We start from the raw sequence: 14,118 nt of genomic DNA, 5'->3' as shown, positions 1-14,118 counted from the left end.
CATACCGGTGGTGGTAAACTACCATAGTAGCCACAGCTGCCCTGGGGCAGACTGACAGAAGCGAGGCTGCCATTCAGCGCCATCGGCCCCTCCGACCACCACCTCAAACATACAGCAGTCATACACATTCACACGAGGCAAGGTGGGTGACGTGTCTTGCCCAGGGACACAACGACCATGACACAAGTGGCCGGGCTGGGATCGAACCGCCAACCCTAGGATCATTGGCCAACCAGCTTAACCACCTGAGCCACAGTCGCCCCCCACCACAGTGTTTGTGCTGTGAGCAATGAAAAAATGTGTTAATACACAGCCTAGGCTCTGTAACTGGACATGTTGCTAGCTACGGTGGATCCCCTTTGTTTACATACACTTGGTTTACATAACCTGTTAGTTGCTAACAGTTTTGCCAAAAAAGCTACAGATAGATACATTAAATATCTTAATTGGCTGGCAAAAGGGGAAGTTGATGAGGGAAAGGAAGGCAAAATACAGCATGCATTGTACAAGGGAAGAGAACAAATAAATGTATAGAATGGAATTATAAATTAGAAGATGAGAAGGCAGAGTGAGTATTGATATGTTCAAAATGTGAGGACATAAACTACTATACTGCACTATGGACCATCCATTGTGTCCTGGATAAAGTCATTATTGTGCTTGAAGCATAATGTTTAGGCTGTAAATTAGTGTGAATGAATGTGTGGAGGACCAGACGAATGCATGCTGCTGACGGTTGGAGTTTGCTGAAACAAATTGCTTGTATACCTGAGAATGCAGAGCGAGTATCTTACGGTGCGCAGACACGAGCAAAAGCACACATGTCTTTTTACACATACATGTCTATACAAAAAAGAAGTAGGCCTATTTCTGTGACATATATCTCAGCATTATATGGGAAGTATTACAAAAAATACATTGAGTAAAATGCCTTCCCTACAAACATGCAAACTATTTGTGCGACATGACATGACATGACATGACTGTGAAACTCGCTAGCAAACAATGACGCTGATGGTAACATGATGACACTTCTCAGTTTCTAAACAGCATCTGCCATCACAAAAAAAAAAGTGTCAGGCTGATAAGGCAGTTCCTCATTCACACCGTCTCCACGGTTACTGGGCCCCCTTTCTCATTCATAAGTGTTTCCATGGCAACAGGGACCTTGGCTCATTGATAGAATCTCTGTATCACCTTGGCAACAGGGCCAAGGGAGGAGCCGGGATTGATTGTTTTCTTTTCGCTTCTCTCCCTTCCCCTTAAATTTAAAATGTATCACAACTCACACGACAAAACAAACCCCATTTACACAAACATATATATAGAGACACATAGATGACAAAAGCACAGAGACAGACAGACAGACACACACACACCCACACACACACACACACACACACACACACACACACACACACAAACCCACCTACACACACACACACACACACACACACACACACACACACACACACACACACACACACACACACACACACACACACACACACACACTGGTTGAACTGGTTGGATATCTGGTTGGTGAAATTTATTTCATTTGCACAATGGAAAGTAGGTCATTTGAAATAACCAATGTATCGGGCATGGATTTGTACATATTATACACACAACATATGTACACACACACACACACACACACACACACACACACACACATGTACACCAGGGATGGAAATTAACTTTTTTGCCTACCAGCCACTGTGGCAGGTAGATTTAAAAATCTACCAGCCACTCATCTTTTTTACCAGCCACTTTTTATACGCAATATCTTTTTTAATATATGCGTTAATGTTAAACAATACAATAGTAAGAATAGCTAATGAAAGTGTTTTTCATACAAATGTTTTCCATCAGAAGTCATTTGTACTGTAAGTAGGTGCTACCAAGGAACTGAGTTGCAAATTAAATGGTACACTCTTACTATATATGATACACAATACACGTCATCTTTATTTCAAAACAATGTATAATTGAACTCCATATATACTCTGGGTTCAATGCAACTTTTTTTCCCAACTGGCCCGCTTAGCCAATAGATCCGAGTTTTACTGGCCCCTTGTATATTTTCACTGGCCCTGCAGACACCTTTTTTTCATCATTTAGTCAATAATTATAATACAGTATTGAAGTTACCTTTAGATTTCTTTTTTCTTTTTAGTTAATGATATGAAATGTTGATATTGTGCACAATATCAACATTTCATATAATTAACTAATAAGAGATGCAGGTCTGATCAGTCTTTGTGGTGTGGTAGTGTTTATCACTTTCTCCATATGCATTAGGGATGTGAATGTGTCGACACATTGACCGGTTTTCCACTTGCGCTCAAGTCAATTTAAAAATAGAAATCTGAAAATCAGGGAGTTATGCCGTTTTATTAATGGGAGAGATGTCACCGTGTCACGTCTGGTCGTGAGCGCGCTGCAGGAGCGTCACTTCTGCAAGGTGCGTGCATGAAGTAATCAGCTACACATAAGAGTCCGGTGTGGGACCATTTTTTCACTGTTGATAAAAAACAGTGCAGTGCAAAAGATGCAGCATAATGTTAAACGCTCGTCTGAGACTATGACGTTAAATCATCTAGAAACACACGATGCCTTCGTCCGAGCAAAGCAGCGTTTCACCGTGAGATCACTAGTGAGTGCGCGAGCCACCGCACGGGGAAGAACTCTGTGGTTTGAGGCTCAAATAATAACCGGGGATATTCTCCCCGTTAGCGATACCGATGGGAAAGGCTTCCCTGTTTGTATGCGATCTGATTGTATGTCTCGAGCCTTAAAACACAAAGCCATGTCGACAAACTGACTGCGCGACTCAAGGGACTATAGTGAGCCGAATCCCTCCGTTAGTTTCTGTTTCAGCCGACACAATTAAAATCACCTCTAAGCACGGACAGCGTTTAAATAAAGCATCTCATTTGTATGACCATTAGGGCTTTGATGTAAATATTGTAACATTACGGCGGCAGCTCTGCTGCTTAAAGGAAGAGCGCAGTTTTCACTTTATTTTCAGCACCTCAACCTCTGCTGTGGGAAGAAAAAAAGGGGGCAAAGTAAGTCGATTGATTTGTCGACTTATGCCTCCACACGTTAACTCGCAGATAGTATTTCCTAGCGGAGCGGATCGCGCCGTAGTTCAGTTCGACTAGAAAGGCAAAAAGAAACTGTTGAACTGTGTAGCGCCCTGTCATCATGTTCATGACGAATGTATTAAATATGCAAATTAGATCGGACCTGACTGGAAAGTATTACCCGACACAGTGGCGGGTGAAGTGACACAATTTACACGCCAGCACGCAAATCTACCCGCATTTGGCGTGTGGCGGGTGTTAATTTCCATCCCTGAATGTACACACATACATACAACCAAGAGGAACACAAATGAGGATGAATCACACCAAGCAATATTCTCCCCACTGACCTGTTCTCATGGGACACCAACACATTAAACAAACAGTACAGTATATATTTTACCGGCTCTCTCTCTCTCTCTCTCAGTCTGCTTTGCTGCTGACTTCAGCTAAATGTGGATAATTATCTCTCTGTCCACATCACTGAGCAAATCCCTTCATCTCTTCCCCAAACTCTCCACTCACTTTTTCCATGCCTCCTTGCTTTCCTTTGTTACCCGTGATTCAACAATTTTTAATATTCAATGTAGCTGCATATTTATAAATGTTCTGTTGTGTTAATAGGATACCCAACCTTTCCCAGCAAAGGTGTATATTATGATTATTAATATTCCATTATTCCGTCTAATGACATTCCATTTAACACTACATAACAGCAGACAGGTGAAGCATATATCACACACTATGTATAGCTTTGTCACAGCACACACACACACCTCCAGACTGTCCAATAGGCCTACAGTATTTAATTATCTGAATGTGACAGCTGTTGGGAGTTTTTTCCACAGTAACCTGAAAACACATTGTATGGTAGAAAACCTGACATGGGGTACAGATCAGTTATTTTTCATTGTAAATGTTTCAAGGTGGAGTCAGCGATTCTGGAGAATGCTTTTAGTCAAAATCAGTGAATATCTCTTCAATATGTGCTTCCTGTCCATACTGAGTGTGCACTCAGAAAAGAAATCCAGTGTTAATACACAGCCTGGGTTCTTTAAATGGGCTAGAGCTTAGGCTGTGAATAAAAACGTGAACTTTTTCTTTTTTTTACTTGACACATACAGTACGGACAGGTAGCGGATCTTGAGGATAAATTCACTTATTTTGGAAAACAAGTTTCCTCCAGAATTGCTGGGCTTTAACTGTACACAAAAATGTAGCAAACTTCAATTTGATTGCAAGGTTGACTGAAATATCTCCCATGCTTCCTCCTTTTTCTTATTTGCCTACCCTTTCCCGTACCAGTCGAAATTTAATCAAAAGAATCTCAACAAGAGTAAACGAACGAGTAACGCAGGGGAAAACCGAGCCAAGGATGGCTGTAAACTAAGGGTAATTGGACTAATAATCAATAGTGGGCATAAAAAACAACTAGCATTTTCACCAGAGCCAAATCACTCAGGCAATTTACAACAAGAGATAGGTCAACAACAACACACACACTCGGGCACATAGGCAAGGGTGCACACAAATCTACAGATGTCCAACAAGGCTTTAGAGGGAATACCTAATCTATTCAGACATTATGAAGTGCTGTTTGTGTGTTTTGTCTTTGCATGTGTTGTGCAAGCAAGTGCACTAGGATTAAGCAGGAAATGGAAAGAAATGTTTGAAGTGGAAATACATACAAGTGAGTGTGTGTGCGCTCATTGACCGGTGTGTTATCAAAGGTTCCGGCCAGAGGTGGGTGAGGAAGGCCAAATATAGCCTTTCATCTTCAAAGAGACACAACCCCCATTCATAGAGACGACAATAAAAGAGTGTGCTTGTTTGTGTGTGTGTGTGTGTGTGTGTGTGTGTGTGTGTGTGTGTGTGTGTATGTATGTGGGTGGGTGGGTGGGTGTGTGTGTGTATTTGTGTGTGTGCGTGTGTGTGTGTGTGCCATAGTGCGTGTGCGCCTGTGTGTGTGTGCGTGCGTTTCTGTGTGAGTGTAAAATGTATTGACATCAGTTGGTGTACATAATGTATCATGGGGATATACAGTATGCGTGCAGTTAAGTGCTGGAGCCTATTCTCTGTCTGTACTCTGTACATCTCGCTGCAGCTTCCTGCCTCACTGCAAGATGGTAACACCACAGCTAGTTCGAAAAACACACTGTGTTATCAATGTCTGCTTGCATTCTCCACTACAGCTACAGTATGCCTGTTCCTATTGAAGACACGGATGATTCAACCGCTGTGTCATGGCTGCTATGTCATGCCTGTTCCGATGGTTTCGCTGTCAAAACATCAAGGTTTTTATCCAGACATTTGCTGGACATTTTGCTTCCTGCTGTCTCACTGTCACTCGTCTTCTCACTCCTCCAGTCACACTCTGTTTTGCCAAGCTGAGTTCAGGTTGGCTTCATGATTGCTCTTATTAAAGCATAAGGACACACCGCCAGACTGAGTGCTCCTTGACTCAATATGTGTGTGTGTGTGTGTGTGTGTGTGTGTGTGTGTGTGTGTGTGTGTATGTGTGTGTGTGTGTGTGTGTGTGGGTGTGTGCAAGAGAGAGAATGAGAAAGAGAGAGTGAGGTGGACGGGGGGGGGGGGGGGGTGGGGCAATGGCTGATTTCTCCAATGCTTTGTCAGCAAAGATCTGCAAGGTTTATGTAACCCATGACATTCTCCAAATCACCACATGCACGCACAAAACATGCAATGCCAGCACTCCCACACAATAATGTTGTTGTGGACATTGCAGCCTGAATGAAAAATGCAACAGCCTACCTACCCTACCACTCTTCGTTTAAAAAAAAGGTAGAATATAAGGTAATTTTGCAAGGTTAAAAAAAGGCATCAATGGAGTATTTTACGCCAACAATAAGATATTCAGATTTATACTAGATTTAGTTCTTCTCACCAACTCATCTATCATGTAATCACAGTAACATTAATCTATAAAAAAACAAGCTACACCCATACATAAGCATCTGACAGTTATAAACATACAGTATCATCACATAATCTGCAATACATAAATAAGAAAAAAAGCTTACTTTGCCTTTAAATAAGCAATTCTAATTTTCTAGAATCACTGACATTTAAAATGTCAACCCGTTTGCATGTGTGTACAAGCAATTGTTTCTGCTCCAGACCCAATTCATTATCTATGTGTATGGTCATTTTCTATTATCTATAACCTAATCAGTGATAGTAAGTATATCATCATATGTGTTAAAGGTGGAGTCAGTGATGCTGGTGAATGCTTGTTGACAAAATCACTTTTTGTCAATATCAGGGAATTTCTCCTCACAATCCACTACGAGTCTGAATTGAAAAAAATCTGGTGTTAATTCACAGCCTAGGCTCTATAAACGGTCATGCAAACAAAGGGTATGTAAACGAAAGAGGCAGCAGCATGCCCATTTAAAGGCCTAGGCCGTGTTTATACATTGGACTTTCTTACAGAGCACACACAGCACGGACAGCTAGCTGATCTTGAGGACATATTCACACATTTTGACAACAAATGTTTTTGAAAACACGTTTTCACCAGAATCGCTGACTCCACCTTTAACTCCTCCCCATTGACACAGTTACAGTCCTCAGGGTGCGTGCCATTTCCCTCTTCTACCCTCGCGTTCACCTTCTCATTGAATGTTCAGATACAATACCATAGTGGTGGCCCTATAGAAAACTGCTCATGCTCGGGTAATTATTTAGCAATTTTTCCTCCCTTTACAAAGGAATTTTCTTAAGTATTCATCTTGGCATCTAGAGCTACGCACATTTTGATTATTGGATTTTGTACGTGGTTTCTGTTCTGCTGTTAAACGTGGAGCAATTCTGGAGAATGCTTGTTGTCAAAAATTTATTTTGGACAGATACCATGGGAGCCGGACAAACAGGCTGAGGAATTCCTTTTACCCATGGGCAATTCGGCTACTAAATGCCTGACATGCCCCCCCCACTGGACATATGAAATTATCTACGTATTATTTTTTTTAAAAGACAATTATATTTTATGTTTGCATATTTATTAACTTATTGTTGTCTATTGATGTTGTCTGTGTTTGCATTTTGCACTGCTTTATCTTGCACTGTGGGTGGTGAGCACCACCCCAATTTCATTGTACAAGTTGCACAATGACAATAAAGGTTGAAACTGAAACTATAAATCGTGAATAGATATTTACTGATTTTGACAACAAGCATTCTCCAGAATCACTGACTCCATCTTTCCAAACCACCTTTGGATCCCTATTTTTATGCTGGAGTTATTTTTAGTGGTCCCTTGTTTTTCTTTACTTTGTGCATTCTTCCATTGTCTTTTTTCCATTTTTTCAAAGCTGCTGGCACTTGCAAATTTTCACGTAGCTTCTCTTCCAACCTTATATCCAATATCTGTTCCCTCGTGTCACCCCCTCCCCCTCCATCTCTGTGTATATCATGGTGACATTTGTTCGCTGCCCAGGCTGCTGGCTGCCTGCAGTTCTTCTCTCTGATCTGGCTGCTGCCTTGCACAGAATGGGGCCATTCATTAGGGTGAAGGAGCAGGGATAACACACACACACACACAATAACACACACTAGACCAGACACAGCTACTTCATTGTGTCCGCTTTTAGTAGAACAGAACAGAGGGAAAACCGCGCCTGATTCTGAGCTACTGTTTTCATAAATGTGTCCATTCTTAAGTGTCCATGCAAGTACATACAGTGCATGTATGTGTGTGTATGTATGTGTGTGTGTGTGTGTGTGTGTGTGTGTGTGTGTGTGTGTGTGTGTGTGTGTGTGTGTGTGTGTGTGTGTGTGTGTGTGTGTGTGTGCACTTTTTTTACTAGTGTAACAGCGGACTTCAGCACTGTAACACATCTACCAACAGGGGACCAGCGAGGCAACTGTGGACATTTTTCAGGTCCCAGTTGGTCATGCTTTAAATCATGTTAAAACCATGTATGTGTGGGTGATTGTATGTGTGTTTGTTTGTGTGTGTGTGTGTGTGTGTGTGTGTGTGTGTGTGTGTGTGTGTGTGTGTGTGTGTGTGTGTGTGTGTGTGTGTGTGTGTGTGTGTGTGTGTGTGTGTGCGTGTTTGTGTGAATGCACTTGCGTACTAGTATAACAGTCGACTAGTGTAACAGTAAACTTCTGCACCATAACGAGTCCCCAGAGCCATGTGGACATTTTTCAGGTCCCCTGTTGGTTGTGCTTTAAATCATGTTAAGATCATGTATGTGAGTGTGTGTGTGTGTGTGTGTGTGTGTGTGTGTGTGTGTGTGTGTGTGTGTGTGTGTGTGTGTGTGTGTGTGTGTGTGTTTCGGAATAGGTGTGCATTGGACTTGCTTGCTACTCACCCTGTGCACACCACCACAAAGTCCATGACGTTCCATCCGTTCCTCAGATAGGAGTTCTTGTGGAAGGCGAAACCCAGAGCCAGGATCTTTATTCCACCCTCAAAACAGAAGATCCCTATGAAGTATGGCTCTGTGTCATCCTGAGGAGAGGGACAGAGAGAGACAGTTTTGGTTTCATATCTGCTCAATAACTTGTACTTCAGGAAAATAAAATGATCAAAACATTTCCATAGCTTCTTCAGAAATTGTAAGTCGCAATAAATAGAATAAAATATTCTAAAACTACAACACTTATCAGAGCCTGTCTGACTCTAAAATGTACTCTGCAGAGGTAGAATGTGACAAGAGGTCCTTCATAGTGATAGCTGCCCCTTATTTTGCCTGATTTTATTACATTTTAATGGATTGTCTGACGGTGTTGACAAAAAGTGTCCCACCACTTTAGAAACCCTATAAAACATGAATGTGTTGAACAAAAACAGTTTTTATTGATATGAGAGATTATTTATGTGTTGCTTTTGATGAAAAAAACTCTTTTTAATAATCAAATTACATTTTTAAAAGTTTTTATTGAATATGAATGATTGAACCCTTCTCTGTGGACACACTGTTTTGGACGTCGTGAGAAGATAACAAGTGTCATATATTTGACATAACAATTATAAAATTAAATTTACGGGGATAATTGTGCTCCAGACATTCTATTCTTAATCCCTAATAACATCTACAATTTTAAATATTTTTATTTTCAAACATAACAGCAGTTACTATTGCAAGACGGTCTTTTGTCCCACTTCTCAAGAATCACTGATGTGTATGTTTCTTGTATGCCATATTGCATAGAACTTCTGGATCGGGGCGTTTTAGCGGAGTAGGTCCATGCGTCGCCACTGAAGTCAAATCAATGAGGAGTCAGACCTATCACTTGCATTCAGTAAGGTTTATATATGGCTCACACACACTGTATCATCCTGTCTGTTGAACTCACCAGGCGCTCTGACAGCGGTGTCTTGTCCCCATCTGGCAAATGTTGTTCCAGAGCCAGGACAATGCAGTTGGCAATGATGGTAGCTAGAATCATCCACTCAAATGGAGTGAGGGAGGTCAGTCAAGGAAAAGTCATGAATCTAAACAGTTTATATCCACAGAGAAATATACATTTACAAAACATATGCATTTGAAATGTACAAAAAATACAGCTGTCTGTACTTTTTCTGTACATATTAATCATGGCACTATTATGCTTGGTCCTTGATTCAACTAAAACAATCCACAAGTAAACAAATTATTGTTATCACAGTTAACTGTCATTCCTATTACTTTCTTTGGTTGAAAAGGCCTACTAGTCTGTCCGGTGTTTAACGCCACATGCACAAACGTCATTATTGTCAGCAGGCCAAAATACACTATATCTCTATGCTTCATAAATAACTGGATTGGTATTTTCTGTGAGATTGGTGAGTGTTAATGGATGCTTCATAAATGAGTAGGTACTTCTGTGGAGGGGCAAATTAATAGAACAGACTTTTATTGTAGAGATTAACCCAACTGACCACACTTTCAGCAGACACAACAGCCAAAGACTAGATTTAAGTTTTGTCTTGCAATAAAAGAAAAACACTTTAATTGCAGTTTTTTCAATGCACATAACGTTAAACAAAGATCACCTAATTGATGTGTGAACTGTGAATGATTGTAAGCAGTAAGGTACTTGAAACACTCTCTATGGAGTTCCAGTTACCTATTACTTGTTTACTTTTACATATTTCATTTTCAAGAGTGTGTCCATGGAAACCAAAAGATACACGCCATATACTGCCAATTTAAATTCTGCATACAATGGGCTATGGTTACGGCAAAGCCAAAATTGCTAAAAATGTATTGTACTAATATCAAATAATAAAAAAAAATCCACAAGTAAGCTCTCTACGCATTTAAAACAATTACATTTCCTTGGTAATTCTAGGTACACCTAGAGGGTTACATGACAGTCCAGCCTCGAAAACCCATGGTAAATTAAGTGACAACTTTTTCTCACTATTAAGATAATACAACCACTGTAATATCAAAGGTCAAACCATGCATAATATCGAAAGTAGTGTAAGCGTTTCAGACAGACAACAGGCCTATAGCTCAAGTGGACCCACGGCCATTGCCGCCTGTTTACAAGCACAAACACACCCACCCACAAGCCACCGTTATGAGTCAGTAAAATATGTTTTGCTAAGTGGATGTTATGATAACACACACACACACACACACCACCCACACAGATAAACAAAACAAACAAACACACACACAAACAGACACTGGCTATGCTAAAATGTTAGCGTGTCTGGACACCGAGTGAGATTTATTGTGACATCATGGTCTGGCTCTAATGTATAAGGGTGCGTTCAGTGAGGGAGAGAGTAAGAGAGAGAGAGAGAAATAAAAAGGAAAGAGGGAGTATCTCATTGTACATCTAATTGTGTTTCTCACAATCTATCTAGCTCTCACACACACGCAAACACACGCACACACACGCACACTGGTGGTGTCTTCTCAAATCAATTCCCCTGTCTCGTTAAGGTCACAAGATGAATAGTTACATTTAAAAGAGAAGGGAGAGCTGGTGCAGAGAGAAGGTAAGAGCAAATGTGTGGGAGATGAATGAGTGATCAATAGAAAGAGATAGAGAGAGAGGGGAGAAACAGATGGAGAAATAAAAAACAAAGACAGGAAGATGAGATTTAGGTGAAAAATAGGAGTGTGACTTTCATAATTAACGGAGAAATAAGTGATATGTTCGTTAATATACGTTCTAAATATCTCTATATTCATACAGCAATCAGTATGCACAGTTCATAACATAGGTCTCCAAGTCATTCAGCTTTGCAGTAATTGCCAGTAAAAATGTTGAGTATCCCGCTTGTTTCATCCAATCGGGAGACAGAGCGCCATAAAGAGGCGGGTCCCTGTGCCCGTGAACGATAACTCACTGCTCTCCATCGCGGCAATATCTGACGAAGACGGCTTCACTAGGGACGAGGGAGGGGAATGCTAACTGCAGTCACTGACAAGAAGTTAGCAAAAAGGACTGTATCACTTCTCCTTTAACAATATGATGTGTATCCATATCATGGATACTGCATAGAATGGATGGGTTTGTAACTATCATTATTAAGTCACTCAAAATAAATCCACTCTTTCCTTATTATATTATTTTCTTTTGTATTCTATTATATTGCATTTTTTATTCTCCTTCACCTTTTTCTACTTGCTTGGTTCCTCTGGGAGCAGCCTTTCCCATGGGGAGCAGAGGGGAAAATGAAATGGTGAAGAGGCTATTTATGGAAACATACATCATGTGTTCATGTGTGAAACGTGTCTGTTCCATACTTGTCCTTGTGCATGTGTGTGGACCTAAGTGTGCACGTGTATGTGTGTTTTCTTCAAGTCATGATCAAGGGGAACCAAAAAAGCAGCTCTGGCCTGGCCCAAGCCCACAATCTGTGTGTGTGTGTATGTGTGTGTGTGTGTGTGTGTGTGTGTGTGTGTGTGTGTGTGTGTGTGTGTGTGTGTGTGTGTGTGTGTGTGTGTATGTGTGTGTGCTACACAATACCAGAACCCCCAGGGCACCACTCAATTAGCCTCCCTGCACCCCAGCAATGTGTGTCTATTAACGTGTGTCTATTAATGTGTGTGTGTGTGTGTGTGTGTGTGTGTGTGTGTGCGTGCGTGCGTGCGTGCGTGTGTCTGTGCGTGCGCATGTGCATATGTATATGTATGTGTTGGGCTGTGAGAGGGCACGGTGTTGTTGACTGAAAGAAGGGAAAGATAGAGTGAGAGAGAGAGAGGGAGAGGAGCAATGAGATGGTTGGAGAGAAGGAGAGACTGATACAGAGACACAGGGACAAAGGGACGAATGTGTGTTGCTCCCTCTTTACACTGGCAGTGTATGTGTGTGGCTATACCTGCGAGAAATATTCACAGAAGCACAGGTATCCTTAAAGATGCTCCCTGCACAACACACACACACGCACACACGCACACACACACACACACACACACACACACACACACACACACACACACACACACACACACACACACACACACATTCAGAATATGAATAAATGACTCACACTCTGCCATAAACCTTTCAATAATGAATCTCCTCTTCCTCCTTGCTCAATGGCTATATATAGCAACATGATGGAGTTAAAAGCATCGGAAGAATTGGGGGCAAAGGAGAGAGAAAATTAAAGAGAGGAGCTACGGAGGAGAATATTTCGCTCTCTCTTCCGCCATTCTCTCGCCCTTCTTCTTTCTAATGTTTTCTTTGTCCTCAGCCTCCCCCCTCTCTCTTGCCTCTCCATGTGTTTCTCGCTCTTTCCATGGTTCTGCATATGCTTGCTTTTTATCATGTGTGTGTGTGTGTTTGTGTGTGTGTGTGTGGGTATGTGTGTGTTTGTGTGTGCCTTAAAGGGGACGGCAGTAGGTCGTAGACATAGATGTCTCGCCAAGGAAAAGGAAAGTGAGGCCTTCAAAGTACATCACCGGAGCCAAATGACGCACACACACACACACACACACACGGCCTTTTGCTAACCTTGTCCATACTGCTCCATAGTCCATACAGTCTTCGTGCTGTGCTCTCTCTCTCACTCACTCTCTCTCCTGCCTTCTCAGCAAAGCCCCTGCCTGTTTCCCACTGATATATTTCTCTCTCTTTCTACCTGCCTCCCCTGTTCTGTCTCTTTTGCCTTTTCCTCTTTGCTTCACCAACGCAATCCATCTTACATGCTCTCTCTCTCTCTGTCTCTCTCTCTTTTTCCCCCTCCACCTGTTTCTCTCTCTCTCCCTCTCTGTCTCTCTCATTGTCCTGCATCCTTTCTCAGTCTGCCCTTCTTTCTCTCACAAAGTCCGCCCATCAATCATCCCTATCTCCAGCGCACCATCTCCATTCATTCAATATGGAACGGGATGCCGCATCAGAAATGCACCATGGACACAGACGGCTAGAGACAGAGTGTGTGAGAGGGGATGAGGATATAAAAAAAATAAAAAAAACGGAAGGAATGCAGGCAAATATATGGAGAGGCAAAATGAAAGAGAGAGAGAGAGAGAGGGGAGAGAAAGAAAGAAAGGAAGTAACTATCCTGTGGGCACAGACATGATTGAAAAGAGTCAGTGGCTAGGAATGAAAGAGAGAGAGAGAGAGAGAGAGAGAGAGAGAGAGAGAGAGAGAGAGAGAATAGGGAGAGGAGGAGGATGCAACGGTGAAGGAAGAGAGAGAAGGCTAGAGCATAGGAGTGCTGAATGAGGGATAAACCCAGAGAATGACAAGAGGGGTGCGAGAGTATTGCGGTATTTTCTCCTGCTGAGCGCTCCGTGGAAAGTAGGTTAGTGGCAGCAGAACGCACACACACACACACACACACACACACACACACACACGCACATATAAAGGGAGGGGGAACGAAAGAAAGAAGAAGGTGGGTAGGAGACTATACATCATACTGTCACATACAGTATGAATGTATGTATGAGTGAAACAGACACACCTTACTGTATAAATCCTTGCTGCTGCAACACTTCCTTACATTGATACAGTACATTAGATATATCCTCCAACACAACGTGAGCGTATGGGCCAAATTAAATGTTTTTTTATAGATATTCTTTTCATAATAGGATGCCAA

At 41.8% G+C, this 14,118-nt stretch overlaps 1 protein-coding gene across 1 annotated transcript in view; it reads right to left on the bottom strand.

Moving 5' to 3' along the window:
* Positions 1-14,118, bottom strand: part of cacna1aa (calcium channel, voltage-dependent, P/Q type, alpha 1A subunit, a) — a gene marked incomplete at both ends in the record, with an annotated part of 85,352 nt that overhangs the window by 58,186 nt on the left and 13,048 nt on the right. The window contains 2 exons of the mRNA XM_080044792.1: positions 8,432-8,571; positions 9,420-9,525. Of these exons, the coding sequence (XP_079900918.1) occupies positions 8,432-8,571; positions 9,420-9,525 (246 nt within the window). The remainder of the gene's footprint in view (positions 1-8,431; positions 8,572-9,419; positions 9,526-14,118) is intronic.

The sequence above is a fragment of the Ammodytes marinus genome, assembly GCF_949987685.1.
Source record: "Ammodytes marinus genome assembly, chromosome: 16".
Classification (NCBI taxonomy): Eukaryota; Metazoa; Chordata; class Actinopteri; order Uranoscopiformes; family Ammodytidae; genus Ammodytes; species Ammodytes marinus.
The sequence above is the reverse complement of the archived record's forward strand: the minus strand, read 5'-3'. Positions and strand labels throughout refer to the sequence as shown.